The sequence below is a fragment of the Oryza sativa genome, chromosome 3 (assembly GCF_034140825.1).
Source record: "Oryza sativa Japonica Group chromosome 3, ASM3414082v1".
NCBI lineage: Eukaryota > Viridiplantae > Streptophyta > Magnoliopsida > Poales > Poaceae > Oryza > Oryza sativa.
In genome coordinates, this window is record NC_089037.1 from 2,998,227 (window position 1) to 3,010,206 (window position 11,980).

Sequence of the window (11,980 nt, forward strand, 5' to 3'; positions counted from 1 at the left end):
ATCCAAATCCAATCATACAGCGCATTTTCCTACAAATGGCGTTCGCTAGATAGTTCACTCCTATGTTATCGACAAATTTTGAAGAAGTGTCATCAAAATCCATCGAATTCCATCAAAAACCTGTTACTGATGGCATTATTCAGAAGATTTTTCCTCCTGTTCTTTTTGCGTTTCAATACTCTGCTCGAAAAAAATTTGTCCTCCTATTTTTTGCATTTCAACTGATATCCCCATCATCCTGATGTGATAATCAGAGCAATGTACAAAATTCTCTCAAACATTAATGAGGTTCAGAAAATTTCTCCTTTTGCATTTCAAAATCAGTAAACAGCAATGATTCATTCACTATGCATCCTGGGAAGAAAAGAAAAGAGGAGGCAGCGGCCATGGGACCAGTGTCCACGGAGCAAACTCTGGACGCTGCATTCGGGCGTCACGCCGGTGTTGGCTATGCTGCTGCTACCCGTTCGCTGGAGGGACGAGACGAGCTGCCTCGACGACCCACCGAGCCGGAGCCCAAGGAGGAGGCTCCCCTGCGCGTTCGCGGGTTCGGCAGTGACGATGACCGCGGAGGACGGCGTGCGTTGGCCGAGTGGCTAAGTCGATGGTGGCGGCGGGACGCTGGTCCGCTCGAACATCGGCTGGTCATGTAGGCGTATGGCCTCCTATGCACATATAGCAAAGGAGGAAAATGAGCAGCTAACCATTCATAGTACGCAAGAAAAAATGGTTGCCAGATTTGCTAGGTCCGCGTAACGTAGAATACCTGTCAGGCAAATGGGAGCAACACTGCTATTAGAGCATCAAATTCACCGGCTCGACGGCGATCGCCACGGCCGCGACAGTCACCCGGCGAGCCCGGAGGAGCATGAGGCCGTGGCGGCTGCCCTGACCGCGAGCTCCATGGAAGACCGCGACCTGGAAGAAGAAGTTGAGGCAGGGGTTGCCGGAGTCGGCATAGGTGGCGGATCGAATCGTTCTCGGTGCAGGCCTTCCATAGCTTCGGTTTCTATCCGGAGATCCTCCCGCTCCTCCGCGGCCTGTCCATCGCCACCAAGAAGCTCGCTTACGGCTGCCATGGCGCCTGCCTCCACCTCCGCGCCCGTCGCCGCGGCGCCCGGCCCCGCCTCAGCCTTCACACCCACCGCCGCTGCTCCCGGCCAGCCGTCGCCGCCGCGCCACCGCGCCGCCCGTATGCTGTAAAAAATGAGAGAGAGAGAGATGAGGAAGGGAGAGAGATGATGACGTGGTCACCTGACGTGTGGGACCCATGCTGACTCTGCCGTTACGTAGAACAAAACCGGGGTCAAAACCAGCAAAGGATATAAAGTGAACCGTTTTGTTAGTTGAGGGACGTCCGATATCTCGTTTTGCGGTTGAGGGACGATTTTGTATATTGGATGACAGGTTGAGGGACCTTCGGTGTACTTTTTTCTTTACTTTGTAAGTTTGGAATAAGTCCATTTTTGTCTCGCTCATCTCTTGCGCTTGCGTGAATAACATCCCTAAACTGGAAAACCGGGTATAACGCATCCTTCATCTCTAAAAACCAGAGCAAATCACCTCCCTCGGTGGTTTTGCTGGCGGTTTCATCCGACGTGGCGTTGTTGACTAGGTTGACAAGCGGACTCAACGTGGTGGGACCCACATGTCAGTGTGTAGCTCTCTCTCTCCCTTATCTCTCTCTCCCCCGGCCTTTCCCTTCACCCCGGTGCGGCTCGTCGACGTGGGTCGAGCCCAAGGCGGCCGGCGGCGCATTGCGACAGAGAAAGGTAGCCGTGCGGCGGCGGCGATGCGGAAGCGCGCACGGTGGCGGGCGGCGCGGACGGCGCGGTAGTTGACTATGGGTGACCTTGCGCAGTGGGCCAACTATGCGCGGGCACGGCGGATGGTGAGGCCGGGCACGGGGTGGCGCGGCGCGCGGCGACCTGGCGCGGCCTGATGGTGGCGGCACGACGCGGTTTGCCAGTGAGGCTCGGCAGTGCGGCGGCAAGGCGCGGTCGATGGTGGCCTGGCACAAGCATTTCGTGGGCGCGACGCAGGTCACGGAGGCCTTTGCGGTGTGGCGCGCGGCAGCCTTGTGCAGGCGCCGGCGAGGTGTTGATGAAAAAATCGAACACACCGGCCTGGGAGATCTGCTTAGGTCCTGTACACGTCCAAAGATTAATGAGATACAGGCGTGCCAGTCAGTTTAATCCTGCAACTGATAAGATTTGTAAATAATAGATCAAACAGCCGATCGGCTGACAAGCCGATGGAGTAGTTCCAGCCGATAGTCGATAATAGCCGATGCCAATACCAGCCGATAGCGATAGGGTTTAAGCAATCGGCTATATGTCCAATGTAGATAATGATATAAAGGCAATCGGCTGATGATGATGTAATAAAATAACAATATAATCCAATATAAACTAATCGGCTAGCAATGATATGATAAATAAGCATCGATACGAAGGTTAAAGCACACATCGGCTAGAGGTCCGATGTCATGAAATCCACAAGATTAGATTAAACAATGAAACCTTTGTTGTCATCGGCTAAATCCAACTTATATGTATATGCAATCCTCATGAGCCGATGCAACGTCCAGATAACTCACCGGCTGAAACCCCGATAAAACCCTTATTGGCAATCAATAAGCAGGCTAGAGATTATGGTTCTAAGCACGACTTAGTAGATCAAAATTAACTGATGCAGCACTAAGTATAAAAAGAAACATAATATCTAGACAATCAAGCCGATGACTGATTTTCAGGGTGGTAGATGCCTAGGCTAATCTAATCTAGCAACGCGATTTAGCCGATACCGGCAGAAACCCTAAAACGAGAAGCAGCCGATAGAGCTAAATTGATATGCTAAGACTAGATTAACAGAGACATATGATAAATAGGTAGGCAAGTATATCATCTAAACCAGAGCAATCCAAGAGGTCGAATGTACTGATGCAGCCTTGAACGACGCCGATGTAGACGATACAATTGCCTGGGCCGACGGAACATTGGACTTATCCCTTCGCCGGAGATCGAAGACGATGCAGCCCCGCGTCGGGTGCCAAGTCCTGCCGGAACGTAAAAACAAAAGTAGAAATAAAAATGGTGGCGATGCGCCGAATTGTATTGATCGTAGAGATCGATTACATAGACCCCGGGTGTACATATTTATACCCATGGGTTGATACAAGTCCTTGTCGGACAAGAAAGAAACTACCTAAAGATAAAAGGAAAATATAGAGTCCTTATCGGACACTAAACAAACTTTTCTAAAGATAAAAGAAAACTAACAAACTATTCCTAATTAATAGATAAACTGCCATGCCGCATCCTCTTTAAACTCGGTCACTTAGGAATAAGCTTCCTTTAGTAGATTGATTTCCTTAACCGAATATAGCAGGAATCCGACTATTGGTGACTTGATAACTCACATCGGCTGATTCCGAGATGCTGCAGCCGATAATGATTCTAAGCCGATGACATCTTTGCCGATTACCAAATTTCACTGTTAACACGAGGCCAGCGAGCATGGCGCAGACGGCGATGCAGCCAGGGAGGCGTGACGGCTGGTCGGATCGGTGTCGGTACGGCCGGCGACCAACGTTCGTCGGCGTCTTCTTCCCCCTTTTCTTTTTTCCATTTCTTCTCTTCTTTGTTTCTTGTTGCTCCGGCAATTCGCTCGTCATGGCGCAACCGTGCGGCGGCGGCGCGTCCAGGCCGAGCGGCTAGCGTCATGGGCAGCCGGTGCTGCAGTGCATCGGCGTGTGGAGCGGATGCATGACCGGTTTCCATGGCGCCGATGCTGCCGCTTTTCCTTTCTTTCATTTTGCTTTTCTTCTTTGTTTCTTGTCCTCTCCGGCCGGGCGTTGTGGCGGAGCGACGGCGCCGCCAAGATGCGGACGCGAGGTCGCCGCTGGGCGTACAGGCGCGGGGTTCGCTGCCGGTATGCAGGTGCAGGCTCGCTGCTAGGACGGCCACGGCACGACCACTCCCCGCCGCCGATGCCCAGCTCCTCTCCGTCAGTCTACTCCCCGTTCGTCGCTAGCGAGCACCGCTGCTGCCCATCGCCGGCCGCGCCCCTACCCCACCAAAGTGAAGAGAAAGGCCGGGGGAGAGAGAGATAAGCGAGAGAGAGCTACACACTGACATGTGGGTCCCACCACGCTGAGTCAGCCTGTCAACGGGTCAACAACGCCACGTCAGACGAAGTCGCCAGCAAAACCACCAAGGGAGGTGATTTGCTCTGGTTTTCAGAAATGAAGGAGGCGTTATACCCGGTTTTTCGGTTGAGGGATGTTATTCACGCAAACGCAAGAGATGAGGGAGGCAAAATGGACTTATTCCTATAAGTTTTGGGCTTTTTCACAGTCCCACTCCGTGTCTGAGCTCTGAACTTGTGGGCTTACACTATCTCTTGCTCCTTCCAGCCCATCTTTTTGAGTTTACCCTTCGATTAACCTACTGAAGTTGCAGGAGTAATCTGTACGACATTTTTAACCATACCATTATTTAACAAATTAATAATTATGTGGTTATATTTAGTTTGTTATCAAATATTGGCAATGTGTATAGAATTTTGGCAACATTATTAAGCCAATCCTACCAAAATTTTAGCAATGTTGTTAATTTGTCAAATTTTTGATATTGACAAATTTTAGTAAGGTTAATTTTGACATTAATCAGAACAGACCCTAAGACTAAAGAGTCTGTGATCGACTGAAGTTGTGACTTGTCGTGCTTGTTGGCAGGCTGGTGGCCTTCTCTGCATCCACGGGAAAGCCTGCCGCGAAGAAGAGCCTAAGGATGAAAGGGAAAAGGTGTAATGTCTGCAACTACTGCTACTAGCTGAAACCTGAATGTTAAAATTTTGTGTACAAAATCATATACGAGTAAACATCTGAAAACTGAGGGCTGATTTGGTTTGAAGCCAAAACTTGCCATACCAAAATATTGGTATTTTGAACAGTAATTTTGGTAATGTTTGTTTTGCTACCAATACTTACCAATACCACACAAATGTTGCTAAAATATTGGCATTGGCAAAATCTTGCCCATGATTTGGCATTGCCAATAGTTTGGCATGGTTGCAAACCAAACAATCCCTGAAATCGTCGTGGTGTCGTTACTTCGTCAGTGGACCGCATGAGATTCGGCGCGTGAAGCGCAACTTCCTACGAGAGACGCTGGAGAACGAGCTGCCGGAGGGCACCATCAGGTTCTCTTCCAAGATCGTCTCGACTGGGGAAGATAGCAACGTCAAGCTCCTACATTTGGCCGATGGTTCAACGATAGGTGTGTGAGATCAACAATGGCTAGCAGATCACTTGTACCTCTCTTCTTCTCACTAAGAGCAGCCATGGCCTGATGCATTGATGTGCTTTTGTTGAAGGTGCTGATCGGATGCGACGGCGTGAACTCGGTGGTGGCGAAGTGGCTTGGCCTGCCAAAGCCAATCCTCTCAGGGCGCTCGGCCACCAGGGGCCTCGCCGAGTACCCGGTACCCCTCCCCTGATGGTGCGCACCGTTGCTAGTTACTTCTCCTTGACGAGCAGCAACAATGGCGGATTAATTCGCTGATCAATCTGTCACGTGTGGTGTGCACAGACGGCGACGCGGAGGAGAGCGTGGCCAAGATGCGGAGCTACGTGCTGGCGAAGGCGGCGAGGATCCCGGCGCCGCTGAGGTTCCGGTCGCCGCTCGCGCTCGTCCGCGGCAGCATCAGCAGGGGCAACGTCTGCGTCGCCGGCGACGCCTTCCACCCGACGACCCCCGAGCTCGGCCAGGGCGGCTGCGCGGCGCTCGAGGACGGCGTCGTCCTCGCCCGGTGCCTCAGCGAGGCCTTCCTCGCCGACGGCGCCGAGCACGACCCGGGGTACGAGGCCGTCACGGTGGCGCTGGAGAAGTACGCCGAGGAGAGGCGGTGGCGCGGCATCCGGCTGATCACGGCGGCCTACGTCGTCGGCTTCATCCAGCAGAGCACCAACCCGGTGATCAAGTTCCTCAGGGAGAAGTTCTTGTCAGGATTGCTGGCAAAAACTATGATCGCCATGGCTGATTACGATTGCGGAAAGCTATGATTCTGTTCACGAGAAATCAAGAACCCAAGAAGAGAAGAAAGAAATTGGCGGTGAGCGGGAACAGTCTTAATTAGCACATGGAACAATCTTGTGATGTTGTTAACCAAGCACGAGGGGGCGAGCTTAAAGTCCACCGTACAATGTACTAGTACCACGTACACACTCACCATGGCAGATGCTCAAGGCAAAGTCTTATGTACGGTTTTCTATGCCTCTGTATCAAAGTTGAGTTCAGCATTTGACTTGTGGGTATGTGTCCGAGACAAGTTTTGTTCTAGAAATTTCGTGGACAAAATAAGTTCTTGGAGTACAAGGTAAACCCAACCTTGGCATAATTTAGACACAATAACAAAATTGATTAAAAAAAAGGTTTATTTAGAGTGCAAATAGCACAAACAGAGTTTTTTTTAACCAAAACAAGTAGTCTTGAGATATTTTTTTTTCTTTTGATTATATGATTACATGAAAATACATTTACCCTCATTTAGCACATTATTAAGACATTGAGGCTAGAAATAATTCCACGAAACTAACTAAATTAACCACATTAGGATTTCAAACACAGTGGGTAAAGTAATATGCCCATAAACTTAGCGTCACCGTTTTTCGCTCACGGTCACCAGAATGTTTAGAATCCGATACTCAATTCGCAAGCCTCATAATATTTGACACCCAATTCGTATATGTCTTCCAGAAATTACCAATTTGTTTGGTGACATTATCTCCCATTTTTCTCTTTTTCCTTCTTTTACTCTACGTTTTTTTTTCCCTTCTCACATGATTGGAGTAGTGGACAGTTTTTTGCACTATAACAGGGGTCAGGCCAGTTAGCAGTTATCGAGCTAAAATCGTCATTCCCGGTTTCCCACCGCCAAAACCCACTGGCGGGTGGCGGCTGCCTGCTGGCCCATCGTTGAGTGACTCAAAGAAGCCGATCAATCTCAGTGGCGCAGAGGTAGCAACAGATCAAGCTGCCATAATCACATGGCGTGGTTAATCGCCCGAACATATGCTGCAAATGGGTAAAATATTAACAAACCGGTTTGACCAAGTGGCTTCATCCGCATCCAAGAATCTTATATGGAACCCATGATTTAATTAGGAGCAATTTGCAGTACTGCCAAGTGTGAGGAATCCCTGTCTAGTTTGTTATAGTGCTTATCATATAGCCGACCATAAGCCAGTGTACATGCATGGTTCTGTGGCATCTTTAATATGCGAAAAAAGGTTGTATACTAGCTAGATAAGCTTGTAGCCCAAAAAATGAATCTTGAAGCATCTGTAGAAATCGGAAGCAAAGTGTAACGTCCCGCCGCCTTCCCCCAGGCCGGGCCCGCTTACATCTGATAGCTTTCATAGGTCACACATCTTTTCTGCACACTTTGTCCTCACTCGTGTGCACCCGGAAAGAATTTCCCGGTCGGTCCCCCATCCCAAATTGCTCCAGGCCAAGCACGCTTAACCCTGGAATTCTTTGGAGATTGGCTTCCAGAAAAGAAGTTGCAACTTGTTGATATGAGTATTCTATTAATCCTATTAAGCCCTAGACCGGGATGTTACACCCTCACCCCCTTAAGAGAGATCGACGCCCCCGTCGATCAACCCTAGGCCAGGAACGTCATCTCTTGGCCACGTCCATGTGTGATACCATTTTGTAACGTCCCGCCTTCCCCCAGGCCGGGCCCGCTTACAGGCCAAGCACGCTTAACCCTGGAATTCTTTGGAGATTGGCTTCCAGAAAAGAAGTTGCAACTTGTTGATATGAGTATTACCCTCACCCCCTTAAGAGAGATCGACGCCCCCGTCGATCAACCCTAGGCCAGGAACGTCATCTCTTGGCCACGTCCATGTGTGATACCATTTTGTAACGTCCCGCCTTCCCCCAGGCCGGGCCCGCTTACATCTGATAGCTTTCATAGGTCATAGACTGCCCTCACAGACCAACACATATCTTTTCTGCACACTTTGTCCTCACTCGTGTGCACCCGGGAAGAATTTCCCGGTCGGTCACCCATCCCAAATTGCTCCAGGCCAAGCACGCTTAACCCTAGAGTTCTTTGGAGATTGGCTTCCGGAAAAGAAGTTGCAACTTGTTGATATGAGTATTCTATTAATCCTATTAAGCTCTAGACCGGGATGTTACACAAAGGGCTAGCATCAACCCTTTAAACAGACCAGGTTGCCAATCATGTAAGACTGTGTATTACGCACACCATAGCCTCAGCAAAAGAAAAGGCTTCTCACGGAGTGGATTCTAATCTCTCGAGAGGATATCCTCTCATGTATCTTTTTCTTTCAAATTTGATACAAATAGTTGTGAAAAATTCTAAAAAAATATTTGGCAATGTAGAGTATAGTGATATCTACTAATCCAAAAAAATCAAATTCAAATTCGATTTACACATTGAGAAACCAAAAGAAAAGGCTTCTATCATCACTGTCAGTCAAGTAACTTAACCAGAATAAAACAGAGGGAAATATGAATTTGTCAGCTATTTCTGTCACTGCAGCTCTCACCATTCAAATCTAGAGGTTTGACCATATGATCTATCATGGCCACCAATAGATAAAGTGAGGTCTTACAAACTAATTAAAAAATGCAGTACATCACTACATCCACAACCAGTTGCCCTAATAGTCCAATGGAGGGCCTCGGTGACAGTTGACTTACAAGCAAGCAATAGTTTCTTTTCGTAGATCCCCATCAACCAAACAAAAAACAACAAATCTGAGCACTGGGAGAGCTCCACTACCCCCATCATCTGAAACAAAAATTAATCACCTATTTGCACTGCTAAATTCCCTAGCTTCCAGACCTAGCTAACTGATACCTACCAGTGGGGACCACCTGCAATTCCAAGAATCAAACTGTCATGGGCGCAACTAGTGGTGGTGATTTGTCTGAGGGGAGCCGGGGGTTGGATTAACGCGCGTCAACCGCCTAAATCCAAGGGGGTGCAACATGATTACCGACGCTTCTCGATCCAATGACCCTAGGTAATCACGCGACCTCCCCGGCCGTAATCCCATGTGCTCCAGGCAGCCGAGTCTCGTGACCTCACGTGACGCTTCCGCCTCTAGCTCTCGATCGATCGATCCCACCACTAATTATCCACTCCCAAATGATTGTTTAGTGGCCCGTATCATAAGACCGGCCACGTCGTGCAGCTAGTGTGACTTGGGAGAGACAGTGTACCGGCCATTTGCCAGATTTGCTTCCTCAGAAAAATAGCAGAGTCGGCCGGGTTTGCAGACTTGCAGAGATCGGAAGAATCTTTCTCTTTCGAAATGTTGAGGATTTTTGGAAGGAAAACAAAAGGGAAATGGAGATATAGGAATCGTGGCATTTAAGGCGGCACGGTGCAGCGTCGTCTGTGGGTTGCAACATGCATCGGCATGTGAGTCTGCCTCGGGAGGCGCGCGCTCGTCGATCTCGTGGCCGCCGCACTTCCTATTTAAGCACCGCCGCGGGTGACACCGTCCCCTCCTCCTCAGTACTCAGATACATTACCCGCACCGCCTAATTAAGCGCTCGCATCTGAAGCCATTTCGAGGGACGTCATGGCGCGGAGTGCCTTCTTCTTCCACTGCGTCGCCGCCGTCGCGGCGTGCATCGCCGCGACGGCCGCGGCGCTCAGTGGCACGGCCACGTTCTACGGCGGGAGCGACGCCTCCGGCACAATGGGTATAGTTTAGACATTTGCTAATTAAGCCTGATCAGTTTTACACACACCAATGGACTGGTGCTGACAATGGCGTTTGTTGTTGATCGACAGGCGGCGCGTGCGGGTACGGCAACCTGTACTCGACGGGGTACGGGACGAACACGGCGGCGCTGAGCTCGGCGCTGTTCAACGACGGCGCGGCGTGCGGCGAGTGCTACCAGATCACGTGCGACCAGTCCAACTCGAAGTGGTGCAAGGCGGGCACGTCGGTGACCATCACCGCGACCAACCTCTGCCCACCGGACTACTCCAAGCCGAGCAACGACGGCGGCTGGTGCAACCCGCCGCGCCAGCACTTCGACATGGCGCAACCCGCCTGGGAACAGATCGGCGTCTACCGCGGCGGTATCGTCCCCGTCAATTTCCAGAGGTACGCACATACTCCGGTCACCGTCGTTTCGCCGGCCGGCGGCGCACAGAATCAAGTAGTGATCACGTACGTATACGTATGTGTGCAGGGTGTCGTGCACGAGGAAAGGAGGGGTGAGGTTCACCATCAACGGGAACAGCTACTTCGAGCTGGTGCTGATCACCAACGTGGGCGGGCCGGGGTCGATCAAGTCGGTGCAGATCAAGGGAACAAAGACGGGGTGGGTGACCATGTCCCGGAACTGGGGCGCCAACTGGCAAGCCAACAACTACCTCAACAACCAGGCCATCTCCTTCTCGGTCACCTCCACCGCCGGCAAGACGCTCGTCTTCGAGGACGTCGCGCCGTCCAACTGGCAGTTCGGCCAGACATTCACCAGCGGCGTGCAGTTCTACTAGCTAGCGGCTCGCGCGCGCGCGCGGCGGCGCATGAGCCGCCGCCGCCGTCGCGCGCTTGCCCAACGGCGAGCGGCGCATGCCACCTGCCGCCATTTCCGTTCAATTTTTGCATTTGGAAAACTTGTCAAAAAGACCAGCTTATTTAGCATCATTCTGATTGGGGAAAAAAATGTATTCTTAGCTAGGGGAACGCCACTGTGGTTTGCATGGCTGAGGCGGGTTCCAACGGTGTTCGTCTGGCCGGGCGGCCTGATCGATAGCCCGCCATGCCTAACCGCTTTTACGATGATTGCTGGGAAGGAAAACTATTTAGACGACTTTGCTTGGACACGAGGTAAGGAGTGCAGGCACTGATCGATCCGTGTAATGCTGAAATATGGCGCTCATTGGAAGGCGCAAACCACATGCGAGTTTACTGTTTGACCCGATGATGATCTCAATGAAATGAATTGGCCATTGGCCCTGTAAATTGACTGCAGTATCTTTGTGCTTTCACTGTGTATTTTGCGTTGAAATTTAGCTCATCCTGCATGTGGTGAAACCACGCCGACTCGTGTGCACGTCCCGCGAGTGGAGGTAGAGTACGGGATGGGGGTGCTAAGAATCCCGTCAAAAAAAATTAGTTGTATCTGGATGTTGATTTTCATTCCTCGAGGGGATATTCCCTCATTGTTTGTATGTCATCTAAATAGTTATTAAATTTTTTTAAAAAAAACTGATAACATAGACTAATATGAAATATATCACTTCACAAACATGCAAAATTAAATTCAACTTCTACAAGTTGCAATGAAAATAACAAATTAAACTGAAAATAGTTATCGCACATTCACAACTATAGTTGTCTCAATACAAATTTAGACACCCCCACCAACTTAAGCTTGATCTAAAGTAGAGTAAATTAAGCAAGAAGCACCCTCCTTTATTTTGTTCTTATTCCGCCCTTGCGTGAGGAGCGTTATGGCTATGAAAGACCTGCTGGTGAGCTGGATGAGAGCATGTTTGCTACTAACGTGCGGGCCAATTTTATAGATTCAGATTGAGTGACATAGCATAGGCATGTCACAAGGTGACATAGCGTAGATCTCAGCCCTCCAAACCAAATCCAACGGCTGAGATTCGTCCACGTCATTAAAATTGGTTTGGACGAATCTCAGCCGTTGGATTTGGTTTGGAGGGCTGAGATCTACGCTATGTCACCTTATGACATGCCTATGCTATGTCACCCAATCTGAATCCCAATTTTATTGGGTTGCAGTGTTTGCCACTAACACGTGGGCCGCTTTGATTGGGCTGGAACATGATAACGGATTGATGGTGGTGAGAAATCACCCATTCAAGATGGTTTGTGTTAGAGGGCGCGGTCCAGCCTGAAGGTTATATTATACTTGCTTTACCATAGGTCTAATCGTAGTTATAA

The 11,980-nt window shown here is 50.0% G+C and overlaps 2 protein-coding genes across 2 annotated transcripts; both read left to right on the forward strand.

Annotated features, from left to right (window-relative positions):
• Positions 1-1,077: 1,077 nt before the first annotated feature.
• LOC107278150 (monooxygenase 2) lies at positions 1,078-6,201 on the forward strand. Its single transcript, XM_066309071.1, has 5 exons — positions 1,078-1,199; positions 4,739-4,807; positions 5,125-5,282; positions 5,380-5,487; positions 5,595-6,201. The coding sequence occupies exons 1-5, from the start codon at positions 1,078-1,080 to the stop codon at positions 6,065-6,067; spliced, it is 930 nt and encodes a 309-aa protein (XP_066165168.1). The 3' UTR covers positions 6,068-6,201.
• A 3,339-nt stretch (positions 6,202-9,540) lies between these two features.
• LOC4331665 (expansin-A12) lies at positions 9,541-10,722 on the forward strand. The gene is made up of 3 exons (NM_001417219.1): positions 9,541-9,752; positions 9,844-10,162; positions 10,251-10,722. The coding sequence occupies exons 1-3, from the start codon at positions 9,629-9,631 to the stop codon at positions 10,558-10,560; spliced, it is 753 nt and encodes a 250-aa protein (NP_001404148.1). The 5' UTR covers positions 9,541-9,628; the 3' UTR covers positions 10,561-10,722.
• Positions 10,723-11,980: the final 1,258 nt, after the last annotated feature.